This window comes from Spinacia oleracea, chromosome 3 (assembly GCF_020520425.1).
Source record: "Spinacia oleracea cultivar Varoflay chromosome 3, BTI_SOV_V1, whole genome shotgun sequence".
Lineage (NCBI taxonomy): Eukaryota > Viridiplantae > Streptophyta > Magnoliopsida > Caryophyllales > Amaranthaceae > Spinacia > Spinacia oleracea.
In genome coordinates, this window is record NC_079489.1 from 112,066,186 (window position 1) to 112,080,255 (window position 14,070).

General features: G+C 41.6%; 1 protein-coding gene and 1 pseudogene across 1 annotated transcript; one reads left to right on the forward strand and one right to left on the reverse strand.

The window, feature by feature from the left end:
- Positions 1-8,598: 8,598 nt before the first annotated feature.
- LOC130469965 (uncharacterized) lies at positions 8,599-8,913 on the reverse strand. Its single transcript, XM_056839516.1, has one exon. It carries the CDS (start codon positions 8,911-8,913, stop codon positions 8,599-8,601), a length of 315 nt encoding a protein of 104 aa, XP_056695494.1.
- Positions 8,914-13,764: 4,851 nt separating this feature from the next.
- Positions 13,765-13,865, forward strand: LOC130471066 (uncharacterized; annotated as a pseudogene).
- The last annotated feature ends 205 nt before the right edge of the window (positions 13,866-14,070 follow it).

Here is a 14,070-nt window from a genome sequence, read left to right on the forward strand (position 1 = left end):
TAGCGGGTTATTATAGACGCTTTGTGCAAGACTTTTCTAGAATCGCCAAACCCATGACAACCTTGATGAAGAAAGAAGCGAAGTTTGAGTGGAATGACCAGTGTGAGGAAGCGTTCCAAGCCTTAAAGACGCGATTAACAACCGCGCCAGTGTTGACTTTGCCAGATGAGAGCGGTACTTATGATGTATATAGTGATGCCTCTAAGAATGGTTTAGGGTGTGTGTTGATGTAGAACGGGAAAGTGATTGCGTATGCATCGAGGCAGTTGAAGCCATATGAATCCAATTACCCTACCCATGATTTAGAGTTAGCCACCATAGTGTTTGCATTAAAGATATGGAGACACTATCTATATGGTGTGAAATGTAGGATTTTCACGGATCATAAGAGTTTGAAGTACATTTTCACACAGAAGGACTTAAATATGCGCCAACGAAGGTGGTTGGAGTTAATCAAGGACTATGATCTGGATATTCAATACCATGAGGGAAAAGCCAATGTAGTCGTAGATGCCTTGAGTAGGAAATCAAGTCATGGTGTGAATGCGTTAGTAGTTGCTAACGAGCTGTGTAAGGACATGCAACGATTGAATCTAGAAATAGTGAGTGGAGAATGCCTTGAGGGTATGATGAATGCCTTAACCATCCAGTCGTCGGTGTTTGATGAAATCAGGGAGAATGGCTGGTGATGTTAAGTTAGAGAGGATCAAGAAAAAGATTTCGCAAGGAAAGGAGATTGATTTTAAGATCCACGAGGATGGAGACGTATAAAGGACGATGGTGCGTACCTCAAAAGTGTGGCGAACTGAAGGAGAAGTTGATGAGAGAAGGTCATAATACACCATATTCTGTTCAGGTGACAAGTTGTATAAGGATCTGAAGAAGGTCTATTGGTGGCCAAGGATGAAAATCGAAGTGGCTGAATTCGTGGCAAGGTGTTTGACTTGTCAGAAGGTTAAGATTGAGCATAGGAGACCTCAGGGAAAGGTCCAACCTTTAGAGATTCCGAGTTGGAAGTGGGACTGTATCTCAATGGACTTTGTCACTTGTTTACCCAAGTTGAAAAGTGGAAATGACACCATTTGGGTAGTGGTCGATAGGTTGACTAAGTCGGCAGTGTTCATACCAATGAAAGAAACCTGGAAAATGGAACAACTTGCCAAAGCCTACATCAAGCATGTAGTGAGATTACATGGAGTTCCTAAGGATATCGTATCAGATAAAGATTCTAGGTTCCTTTCGAATTTCTGGAAGAGTGTGCAGAAGAACTTTGGTACCACATTGACAATGAGTACAGCGTTCCACCCAGCCACAGATGGACAAACCGAAAGAACTATTCAAACCTTGGAGGATATGCTAAGAGCTTGTGTGATTGATTTTCAAGGTAGATGGGAAGATAGCCTAGATCTAATTGAATTCTCATACAACAATAGCTATCATGCCAGTATTGGAATGGCACCATTCGAAGCCCTGTATGGACAAAAATGCAGAAGTCCACTATGTTGGAGTGACAATAGCGAAACCGTCGTACTAGGTCCCCAAATGATAGAGGACACTATGAATCAGGTTAGGACTATTCAATCCAAAATCTAAGTCGCGCAAGACCGCCAAAATAGCTACGCAGATTTAAAGCGTAGGGACGAAGAGTTCCAAATAGGTGACAAAGTGTTGCTTAAGGTTTCACCAATGAAAGGTGTGGTGAGATTTGGGAAGAAAGGAAAACTTAGCCCAAAGTATATAGGCCCATATGAGATCCTAGAACGGATAGGGAAGGTAGCGTATAGACTAGCCTTGCCCATGGACTTGCATAAAGTGCATAATGTGTTTCATATATCTCAGTTGAGGAAGTATGTCCTGGATAAGTCTCATGTACTGCAACCGGAGACCATAGAGTTAGACCAAAGTTTGACATTTGAGGAAAGACCTGTCAAAATACTTGATAGCAAAGTGCGTAGTACTCGAACTAAGGATGTTAAGATCGTTAAAGTGATATGGTCTAACCAAGAGTCTGAAGAAGCTACCTGGGAAGTAGAGGAGGAAATGAGAAAGAAATATCCCGAGCTTTTTCCCGAGGTTAGTTGAGTTACGGGGCCGTAACTCGTTTTCTTTAAGGGGGGTAGAGTGCGGTAGAATTTCGCGCTTTTTACCTTATTCACCCAATTTATCCTTTAGGATATGCTTGAATCGTTGTTTCCAGTGAAGTTTCACTGTTTATTGTCATGTTGAATTACTTAAAGAGTACAGCAACTAAAACTTTTTGCAAAGAAAACGCACTAAAGTCTCAAAATAGTCTCAAGTCTAGTTTTAAAGTTGTGATTTCCGTGCCCAAGTTTCGGGACGAAACTTCTTTTAAGGAGGGTAGACTGTAATACCTCGTATTTTTCTATAATTATAAATATATTTTATTATATTTATAAAGCATTTCGTTGTATTTTTATAAACTAAGTTCATTTAATGAGAATTAAATGCTATTTATTTTTAATGAATTTAAATATTAATTATTACGAAAACCGGATTTTATTAAATAGATTCAACAAACTTATTTAATTGGGATTTGTTGGGTCGTATTTTGAAAACGAATTTAATTTAATTAAAACCCAGTTGATTTTCCATGATCAAACCCAACAAAGCTTGCAAGGAGTTTAATGAATTGAGCCCGGAAATAAGTCCAACTCAAACTACCATAACCTAGCCCACATGGGAGAGAAAAACTATAAATAGACCCTCTCATTAAACCCTCACAAAAATTTCAGCACTCCCTCTCTCTCCTCTCTTTCTCTCTCCTTGCGGCACCCTCTCCTCTCCTCTCGTCCGACCAGCCTTGCGTGCAGCCCAAGGCACTCGTGCCCAGCCCCGTGCGCGCAAGCCCTCACTACCCCTCTCTCTCGTTGCCTCGCCCCGCAGCGCAGCGCCCTCGCTGCTGCTGTGTGTCGCGTGTGCCGCGTCCCGCCTAGCAGCCACGCGAGCCTCGTGCCCGCTCGTTGCTGTGTCGCGCGCCCAGCGCCCCTATCCCTCTCTCTCTTTGTCGCGTGCTCGTGCGCACTGTCTGCTGCGGTGCGTGCATGTGTTGTTGTTGTTGTTGTTGCGTTGTTTGTTCGACGCACACACACACAACACAATTAATTGTTGTGTGTGTGTGTGTTGTTGATTGGGATAATCAGATTTTGTTTTCAAAAATATTAATTTTCAATTTTAAATTGATTTAATTGTTGTAATTAGTTTAAATATTTGGGTTGTTTAAATTAATTAAAACGGTTATGAACACCGTATTGGGTTAGTATTGTGTTTTGATTGAAGAGATTTGTTTTGATGATTGAATTTATAATTTTCAGATTTAATAAGTTTATAAAGTGTCGATTTTTGAAGTCAAAACATGTTTTCGGAATAAACTATTGTTAGGGTTTTGGTTTCAAATTGATTAAGCGATTGATTCACATAATTTAATGACAATTTAAATTATGGGAATCAACTTAAATTTTCAGATTGTTTATAAGCTTTAAAAAGTTGGTTTTTAAGGGTTTTAAAGCTAAAAAGTCAATGTTTTTATGCTAGGACTTGAGTTGACTATTTGAGACTATTAAATTAATGATTAATGATTGATTTCTAATTAAACTAAGAGTTTTAGAACCTTAAATAGTTGCTGGAAATTTAGTAAACATGGATAATAATTTAGTTCTCTTGTTTTGTTTATAGGAGTTGATTTCTAGAGAGTCGTGATTCGCACAGTGGCCCCCGTACTTAGGTATTCCAGGTATGTACAAGACTAGGGTGACCACCCATCCCTTCAGGACTTTGTGAAGTGTATTGAATGCGAATCATATGAACTTATATGATGTTATGAATTCATGTTTGATGATTGGGAATGACTATGTTTTATGAATTCATGTTTGATATTGAGAACGAGCATGTTATTATTATTGAATCTATGTGAACGAGCATGTTATTAATTGAATTATGCTTTGTAGATTCTATTGAACTATCATGTTATGGACTTTTATAATCGTTGAATTATATCAAGCATGTTGTTCAAGTTGGTTTGCATGTATGAGTAGTGCGCATGCAAGTTGTTATTATTATTATGCTATAGTACAGGATGTCTAGCATAATTATTGAGCCCGTCGAATATTGCCAGTGAGCAATATATATTCTACCAAAGGGGTAGAATATGTTAGAGAGTCTATGTGAATTGAATTAAGGACAATTCGTGCTAAGGGCACACCCCGCTTGTTAATAGGCAATGTCGGGTTATCTCAAACAGTGTTTTTGAGAAGGAACAATGGGAGTAATTTCACTTGAGTCTATGTTTGATCACAAGTCCTAAAGAAGTAAAATAATGAAGTGTCATTGTTGAATTGTTTAATTGTTCAATTGTTTGTATGTTGTGTCTTGAGTAGAGTCTTGAGTCGCCTTGAACATAACTTATTAATTAACGTAAAGTGTAACCCAAAGAGCTTCAAAACTCTTGGAACGTATATACCTTGAGTATGAACAATGGGGGGAGTCTTGCCGGAAAACTTGTACTCCTAGAATGATACAAGACGTTGTTTCATTCTTCTTTTATGCCGTTGTGCATTGGAATTCCTGTCGGTATGGCCCGACTGTCGGTAGTAGCCCGACTTATTTTGGTGTATGGTTGGCTGATAGGGCGTTTTTCCGTCGTTGAAAGATCAACGCCTCAATCAAACAAAATTTATAGAACCGCTAGACTAACCAACTATATGAACTATAGTGGCAAGTAAAGGGATCGTCCCAAAGAAACGATGGTTCTCGAGTTTAAATGTCAAGCTAGTTCGAACAAGAGGTTTGATTTGAATTATCACTCTGAAGCTAAACTAACAATTAAACTAGATTGAATCAAGGAAGGGAAACGTTAGGGAGTTGGGGATAGTCTAGGGAAATCGGGGGAAATGAACTACCATCTAGTAATCATGAATGATGCATTGAAATAGCACATAGGGGAATCAAAACTAATGACTTACTCGCCACCTCTCCGATAGAGCACGCGAAGCAACCTAGCCTATAGAAACGCTTTCGCATAGTCCTAAGCTAGATTAGCTTGCATATAATAGGAACTATCATCCACTTGCATGAATTAGGCTCACAATGTCTTGCCAAACCTAAATCATACATTCCAATCTAACTCAATCAACTAGCATTTGCAACTACTACTCAATTGATCATGGAAAATCCTAGCACTAAATCAATTTAATCACATCAATCATTCATCAATCAAATCATCAAATTCCCCTAATTAGGCCCCTAGATTCTCCCCTTTCCCTAACCTAAATCTACTCACTAGCCATTCTAGAAATCAAGAAATCCATTAATTCTAAACTAGCAAGCATGAAATTGAAGGATTAGGAAGAGAGAATAAAAGACTAAAACAATCAATTGAACAATCAACAAGAGAATTAAGGATCAAAGTAACTAAAGTAGAAATCAAGAAGAATTCAAGAATTGAAGGAATTAAAGAACAATCAACAATCACAACAAAATCAAGAATTAAGAAATTGAATTGAATTGCACAAAATTAGAAGAAGAGTTTAGAGAATTACAAATTGATGCTTCAATGGAGGAGAGTTTCTCTCTCTAGAAATGCTGAAAAACTAACTTTTGAGAATCTAAAATTGTCAACTAAAATTCTACACTTAACAAAATAATCGAAAAATCTATTTATAAGTTTCCCCAAATAGAAGCCAAAATGCGAATAAGAGCAGCCCGCGCAGCCATTCGGTCGCACAGACCTTTTGTGCGACCGAACGTAAAAGAGTCATTCGAGCAAACACTGGGTCCTGTGCGATCGAAGGCAGCGAAGAACATTTCCTTTGTCATGTGCGACCGAACGAAGAACCCTGTTCGGTCGAATAGGGTTTCTTTGGCTCATAATTCCTCTGCAGCATGATTCGCTCGAACGAAAGGGTCTATGTGGGCGCACAACTCTTGTGTGGTCGAGTAGATAACCTTGTGCGGTCGCATCCCAAATTAGGGACATTCTGCCTCCAAAAACCAAACTTGTGCGACCGAACAACAGAGCACGTTCGATCGCACAAAACTTGTGTTGTCGAGTAGTAGACCTGTGCGGTCGCATTCCAACTTTGAGACATTCTGCCTCCAAAAACCCATCCTGTGCGACCGAACAACAGAGCACGTTCGATCGCACAAAACTTGTGTTGTCGAGTAGTAGACCTGTGCGGTCGCTTTCCAACTTTGAGACATTCTGCCTCCAAAAACCCATCCTGTGCGACCGAACAACAGAGCACGTTCGACCGCACAGAAATGGATATTCCTTGATGCCGGGGGCACAAACCACCACTCGATCGCACAAACCCTGTTTTGGCTTGATTCTACTTGTTTTCCATCACTTTTCATCATAATCACCTATAAAGCACAAGATGGAATGAAACTTATAAAATTCACACAAAAAGCTATAAAAACTATAAAAAAGTATAAAAACTAACATAAAAACCTAAGCTAAGAGCGACATAAATGTCGCTCATCAAACTCCCCCAAGCTAAGCGTTTGCTAGTCTCTAGCAAACTAAACTCAACTAGGAAAGAAAGAGTAACTATTGGAATCCTAAAAACTGACAAAAACAAAAAAAACAGCAAATCTAATCAAGGCAAGACTTGAAATGAAAAGCACAAACCAAGAAAAGAAAGAAAGAAAAGAAGAAGAAAAGAAAAGAGAAGAAAAGAAATTAAACTACAAAATCCAAGATAGGGCCTTTATTATGGAACGAGTATAAAAGAACACTAATATTACCAATCAAATAAATGATTACACGCTAACTAATGTCCTAAATCGAGTGAAAGATTCAAGAGTCAAGCAAAGATAACTAAGGGCAAGCACTAATCAATTCCCCTTCAACCGAGCATACCATGTCAAATCTCTAGATCTTTTCCACCCTTGAGAGTAGCGTCTCGAGACACCGCGAAGGTGCCGGAGAAAATAAGATAGGCTACCCGACATCTTAGCATGACAATCCCATTCCATAAACTTGACCAAATCCTCCCTCCACCGATAATGACTCAACTCTAAAGGGTCAAGAGGACTTTTTAGGGTGTAACGTAGGCTAGGGGTAAGGTGTGGAACAAATTTGGTAATTTAGTGCTCATACCTAAAGTGAAGCGCAATGATAGAACCCAACTCAAGCAAAACGAACCAAATACAAACTCATACCACTTATTTGAGGCACCCCCAAGCTTATTCAATAACAATTCTAAACTACAACTCTTTTTGCACTTTTCTTGATTTGATTTTCTCTTTTTTTGTGTTTCAATTGAAACTTTTCTTATTTCCTTGTTTTTCTCTATTTTTGGCTTTTTCAAAACTTTTTTTTCTCATTTTTTTGCTTTGCATCATTTATTCACTATATACAACATACTTCCCAAACTTTGTCATTCATACCAATAAACATCATTCCTCAAATATGCGTAATCATTCCAAAACTATCAAGCATCATAACACAAAGCTTCACTATCACTTCTAAGGGTGAAAACAAAACAAAGGCTATTAGGCTTGTAATGTGCTCATAAGAAATGAAGGGTCAAGGCTCAAATGGCTAGCAAGGGGGCAAATGCAAACAAAAACATATGAGTAAAATAGAAAATAAAGTCCTAAACTAAAAAGAAAAATAGTCACCGAAAGAAATGCCTCTATCGTCCCCTAAAGTAGTTCGGTCGCGGTCTCGGGAAGGAAATAGTCAAATTCGGGAAGTAGGAAAGTCAATTCCAAGGATCAATTCCACTCAAAATATATGTATATGTGTTTGGGCTAATTTGAACATGAACCTCACATGGGAGCAAATACCACTCTCTCCGGTTTCAAATCACTAGAGAGATCGACACCATCTTACCACAAGCCAAGGGTTCAAGACGCATGCTACCCAAAGTTCTAACCAACTTCCTTGACACCAAATCCTAAATTCGACCCAAGACATTAAAAACCGTGTAAACATCTACCAATTGGGAATAAAAGCATTCTAGTCTACAAGTTCCAATTTTATTAGCCCAAATCAAGAATATTGCCTAAGAAAACCTAGAAAAACTTGCCTTGACAAAAGGAAAGGAAAAAGAAGAAAAAGAAAGAAAAAGGAAGAGAATAAGAAAACACACAAAAAAAGAAAACAAAAAGAAAAAAACAAAACAAACGAAAAGAAAAGAAACTAAAATCAAACCTAAAACAAGGAAACTAACAAATACAAGTGCACATAATGGTATGGTTTCCAAGACATGAGCATCACAAATAGGCAACTACACAACAAAACTCCCCTCAAGCTAGAATTAGGCCATGTCCTCAAGGCCTAAAACTAAGAAAGGAGGGGCACAACTACCCATCCAACCAAATGCCCCATATGCAAGATGCCCGTCCCAAAGAATGCACGTGAGATAGAAGGATATTACCGGAAATGTCGTGGGAGCAAGTCCCGCAAAGAACCGGTAAAAACCGAACAAACTCACCAAAATAACGACGAACAAGGCATAGGTGGAAAGTGGGAACCCACATCAACGAAACCAAACCAAAACCATGCAAAGAAGCCGCGGGGTGCCTCCCGGAAGCGCTCGTTTAACGTCATTAGCTTGACGGATCCCCCCAAATTCATGGGGGGTCCTTAAGGTCCAAGGTAGCAAAAGATCCAATAGAGTCTCCCAAGTAATATTGTTTGAGCCGATGCCCATTCACTTTCAAGGACCCGGAATCATCATTCTGAATCTCGATAGCACCATGGGGGAAAACCTGAACAACATCGAACGGACCGCTCCACCGGGATTTTAGTTTTCCGGGGAACAACTTCAAGCGAGAGTTATAAAGGAGGACCTTCTCCCCCTCCTTTAACTCTCTCTTCTCAATCTTGGCGTCATGATATTGTTTAGAACGTGCCTTGTAGATGCTCGCCGAGTCATAAGCATTCATGCGGAGCTCTTCTAACTCATGGAGATCGAGCAAGCGCCGCTCACCCGCACTAGTGAGCTCAAAATTCAAAGTTTTGATGGCCTACATGGCCTTGTGCTCAAGCTCCACCGGCAAGTGGCAATTCTTGCCATAAACAAGTTTGTAGGGAGTCATCCCAATTGGCGTTTTGAAAGTCGTTTTATACGCCCATAAGGCGTCATCAAGTTTGATTGACCAATCCTTGCGGTTCTTGGCAACCGACTTCTCCAAGATAGACTTGATCTCCCTATTGGTGACTTCCACTTGGCCGCTAGTTTGAGGGTGATAGCCCACACCAACTTTTTGACGAACACCATACTTCCGCAAGAGAGCCTTGAACTTACCATGGGCAAAATGGGACCCTCCATCACTAATCAAAGCCCTAGGAACCCTAAAACGCGGAAAGATGATCTTCTTGAAGAGGTTGACTACCACTTTATGATCATTAGTGGGAGATGCAATGGCTTCCGCCCACTTGGAAACATAGTCAACCGCTACAAGAATGTAGAGGTTGCCATAAGAAGAAGGGAAGGGACCCATGAAGTCGATTCCCCACACATCGAACACCTCCAACTCTAGGATAGGATTTTGTGGCATTTCATGTCTCTTGGAAATATTACCCGTTCTTTGACAACGATCACAAGACTTGACAAATGCCCAAGCATCATGAAAAAGGGTAGGCCACCACAACATGCTTTGAAGAATCTTGGAAGCGGTTCTATCACCTCCCATATGCCCACCACAAGGGGAGGAGTGGCACATACGAAGAACACTAGGCAACTCCTCATCCAGAACACACCTCCTTAAAAGACCATCCGGGCACCGTCTCAACAATGTGGGCTCATCCCAAATATAGCACCTAGAAGCATACTTCAACTTGCGGCGCTCTTGAGTGGTGAGATCTTCGGGGATCGCCCCACAAGCCAAGTAATTCACTATGTCAACAAACCAAGGAGTTGGGAACTCCCAACCATGTACAAGGTATCATCTCTCAAAGCATCCTCGATTGGGACATCATCCGGAGCCACACTCCCAAGTTCTAGCCTAGATAGGTGGTCGGCCACCACATTCTCGGCTCCTTTCTTATCTCTAATCTCAATGTCGAATTCTTGAAGGAGTAGAACCCAACGAATGAGTCTCGGTTTGGCCTCCTTTTTCGCCATAAGATAGCGAATAGCCGCATGATCCGTGTACACAATTATCTTTGACCCTACCAAATAGGTCCTAAACTTCTCAAATGCATGCACAATGGCGAGAAATTCTTTCTCGGTCGTGGTGTAGTTGGCTTGAGCTTGATTAAGAGTCTTTGACATATAATAGATCACATGGAGCTTTTTGTCCTTTCGTTGACCAAGAACTCCCCCAACCGAGAAATCACTTGCGTCGCACATCAACTCGAAAGGTAGAGACCAATCCGTAGCTTGAACTATAGGAGTAGAAATAAGGGCACTCTTGATTGTGTTAAATGCCTTGAGACATGCGGAATCAAAGTGAAAGTCACACTCATTTTGGAGGAGGTTAGTGAGAGGTCAAGCTATCGAGGAAAAGTCTTTAATGAATCTCCTATAGAATCCGGCGTGCCCAAGAAAGGACCGGATCCCCTTAACATTCACCGGGGGAGGCAACTTCTCTATGACTTCGATTTTCGCTCTATCTACCTCGATCCCATGGTGAGAGACCTTGTGCCCTAGAACAATTCCTTCCTCCACCATGAAGTGGCATTTTTCCCAATTGAGCACCAAGTTGACTTTCTCACACCTCGCAAGGCACTTCCCAAGATTGATGAGGCATTCATCATAGGTGGATCTTCCCACCGAAAAGTCATCCATGAACACCTCCATTTCTTCATCGAGCATATCACCAAAAATACTCATCATACACCTTTGCAACGTCCCGGGGGCATTGCAAAGCCCGAATGGAATCCTCCTATAGGCAAAAGTCCCATAAGGGCAAGTAAATGTAGTTTTCTCTTGGTCTTCCGGGTTTATGAGGATTTGAAAGAACCCGGAATAACCATCAAGAAAGCTAAAATACTTGTGTTTCGTTAGACATTCAAGCATTTGATCAATAAATGGTAGAGGAAAGTGGTCTTTCCTAGTGGAAAGATTGAGTTGGAGATAGTCAATACACATGCGCCACCCGGTTACCGTCCGGGTGGAAATGAGCTCTCCATGTGAATTCTTGACTACCGTCATCCCACCCTTTTTTGGAACCACATGGACCAGGGATACCCATCGACTATTAGAAATAGGATAGATAATCCCGGCCGCCAAAAGCTTCATTATTTCCTTCTTAACCACCTCTCCCATAGGTGGATTAAGTTTTCTTTGCCTCTCACGATGTGTGACGGCATTGTCCTCAAGCTCTATATGATGCATGCAAAGGGTTGGGCTAACACCTTTCAAATCACCAATAGTGTAGCCCAAAGCCCTTTGATGACGTTTCAAGACATGAGTGAGCTTGAGCACTTGCTCGTCATCTAAAGAGGAATTGATAATCACAGGGTAAGAAGATTTTGGACCGAGAAATGCGTACCTCAAGCTCGAAGGTAGAGGTTTTAGCTCTACCTTGGGAGCTTCCTCACCAATTCGGGCTTCATCCAAAGCTTCTTTCCCATCCAACACAAGCATGCATTGCTCGGGTTGAGCGCAAGGTGGTGGGGCATCCAAGAGCTCCTCGTAGTTAGCCACTTCGATCCCTAAAGTACCTAAGCCATGTCTATTCAAAAGAACAAGCTCAAGTGGATCATTAGTGGTGAGCAAGTGCTCATGCATGTCATTCACTATGGGATCAAAAGAGTCCACCAAGAAATATTTCTCATTAGTGGAACTAGGATAACGCATGGCCTTATTCAAGTCAAAAAACAAACTATCCTTCCCAACTTTCAAAGTAATGTTCCCTTGCTTGACATCAACAATGGCCCCCGCCGTAGCCAAGAATGAGCGGCCTAGAATAATAGGGACATGCACGTCCTCATCTATGTCTAGGACTACAAAATCGACGAGGATCACTAATCCACCAACTCTCAAGGGTACATCCTCAACCTTGCCAATAGGGTACTTGACCGAACGGTCGGCAAGTTGCAAGGTGATGTTAGTTGGGACAAGATCACCAACTTCAAGCTTGGCGAACACCGAATAAGGAATTAGACTAACGCTAGCACCCAAATCACACAAGGCATTGCTTATTTCAAGCTCCTTAATAGCACAAGGGATAGAAAAACTACCCGGGTCTTTGAGTTTGGGTGGCATTTGGTTGAGAATGATAGCACTACAATTCTCGGTGAGGTTCACCGTCTCCCTTACGTCGCAATCCCGCTTCCCACTCAAGATTTCCTTGAGAAACCTTGAGTAGGTAGGCATTTGTTTCAATGCGTCCGTAAAGGGGAGAGTGATGTGCAAATTTCGAAGAACATCAAGGAATTTTGAGAATTGCACATCCAACTTGTGCCTTATGAATCTTTGGGGATAGGGAAGTTTAGGAGTGGGGAGAGGTAGGAGAGTTGCCTCCTATAGGAGTTTCACCTTCATCATTAATGGGAGGCTCCTCTTCTACCACATCATTGTCACTAGACTCAATGACTCCCTCTTGATCCTTCCCATTGGGCTTAGAAAACTTATTAGCTCTAGGAACATCATCTAGAATCCTCCCACTCCTTGTCACTATGGCATTCATTTGCTTTAGAGCATGACTTTGGGGTGGGAGACTAGCATGCGCATGATGTTCCCTAATGGTATTTGTAAGTTGAGCTAATTGGTTTTCAATCATTTTCAAGTGAGTGTTGGATTGCTTGAATCCATCCTAAAACTCGACATTCTTCTTGCCTTGTGCCCCCACAAACGACTCCATGAGAGCCTCAAGATTAGACTTGAGAGGCGGGAGTGGTGGAGGTGCAATGCCATAACCACTAGGGTTTGATTGAAATTGGTTGCCAAAGGTCCTCGGTCCATTGAATCCGGGAGGTGAGATTGAGATGCACCATAAGGACCTCCCGAGTTCAAAGGATAACCCCCACTTGAGGCACCCCTAAATTGCCCATAAGAGTAGTTATAACCCCCTCCACCTTGATGGTTGGGATTATAACTCCCTTGGTTGTATTGGCCTTGATTGCCAAAACCTTGAGGTTGACCATAGGGCGCTTGGCTTTGGTAGCCTTGTGCTCTATAGCCACCTCAATTTTGGCTATCATACCCACTTCCTTGGCCATAGCCTTGGTGGGAACCATACATATAGGGCCTTCTAGGTTGCCTAGCTAAATTTGGATTATTAGGGTTATCATTCCTAGACCTCTCATTTAAGGCATTAGCATACTCTACATCAAAATCGCCTTCATACGAAGGGCCATAATCCACAAATGACAAGTTATGAACTAAGGGGCATGCATTGGGGGAATGACTATAGTCTTGGCAATTTTCGCAAAAGGAGGTGCCCAGAGGCATTGTATCATAAGAACTAACCTTGCTCATCCCCTTATTGAGAAGAGTACGAGTGGCTGAAGGAGGTGGAATTGTAGATGGTGATGGCGGTTGGCTTGAAGCTCTTCCCGCGAATGGTGTGTTTTCAAGCTTCTCCAATCGCGAGGTAAGCTTCTCTATCATCCGTGCTTTCTCAATGGCGTACACCGAACCCTTACCATCTTCACTCCTACCTTTCCCATCATAATTCCTTGTGCCTACATGCCAAGATTGGTAGTTTTGAACTACATCCTCAATGATTTCCTCTATTTGATCCTCAGTTTTGTTCATGATGGGGCCTCTCGCGCCCGCATCAAGACTTGTCTTTGAATTTGGACTCAACCCCAAGTAGAATTTTTGAAGCAACAACCATTTAGGGATCCCATGGTGAGGGCATTCCCTTTGGTACTCCTCAAAACGATCCCAAGCTTCAAAGAGTGACTCATCTCGCCTTTGCTCAAAGGATTGAATCTTGTGGCGACACTCCGCCGTCTTCCCATGCGAATAGAACTTGTTTAAGAATGCACTCGTCACCTCGGTCCAAGTGCGAAGTGAGTTGGGCTTGACCTCCTTGTCAAGCCAATCACTTACTCGCCCAAGTAGAGAGAACCGAAACAATGTCAACCTCACATAATCCGATGTGACACCATTGTGCTTGATTGTGTCACAATAGTGCTCGAATTGT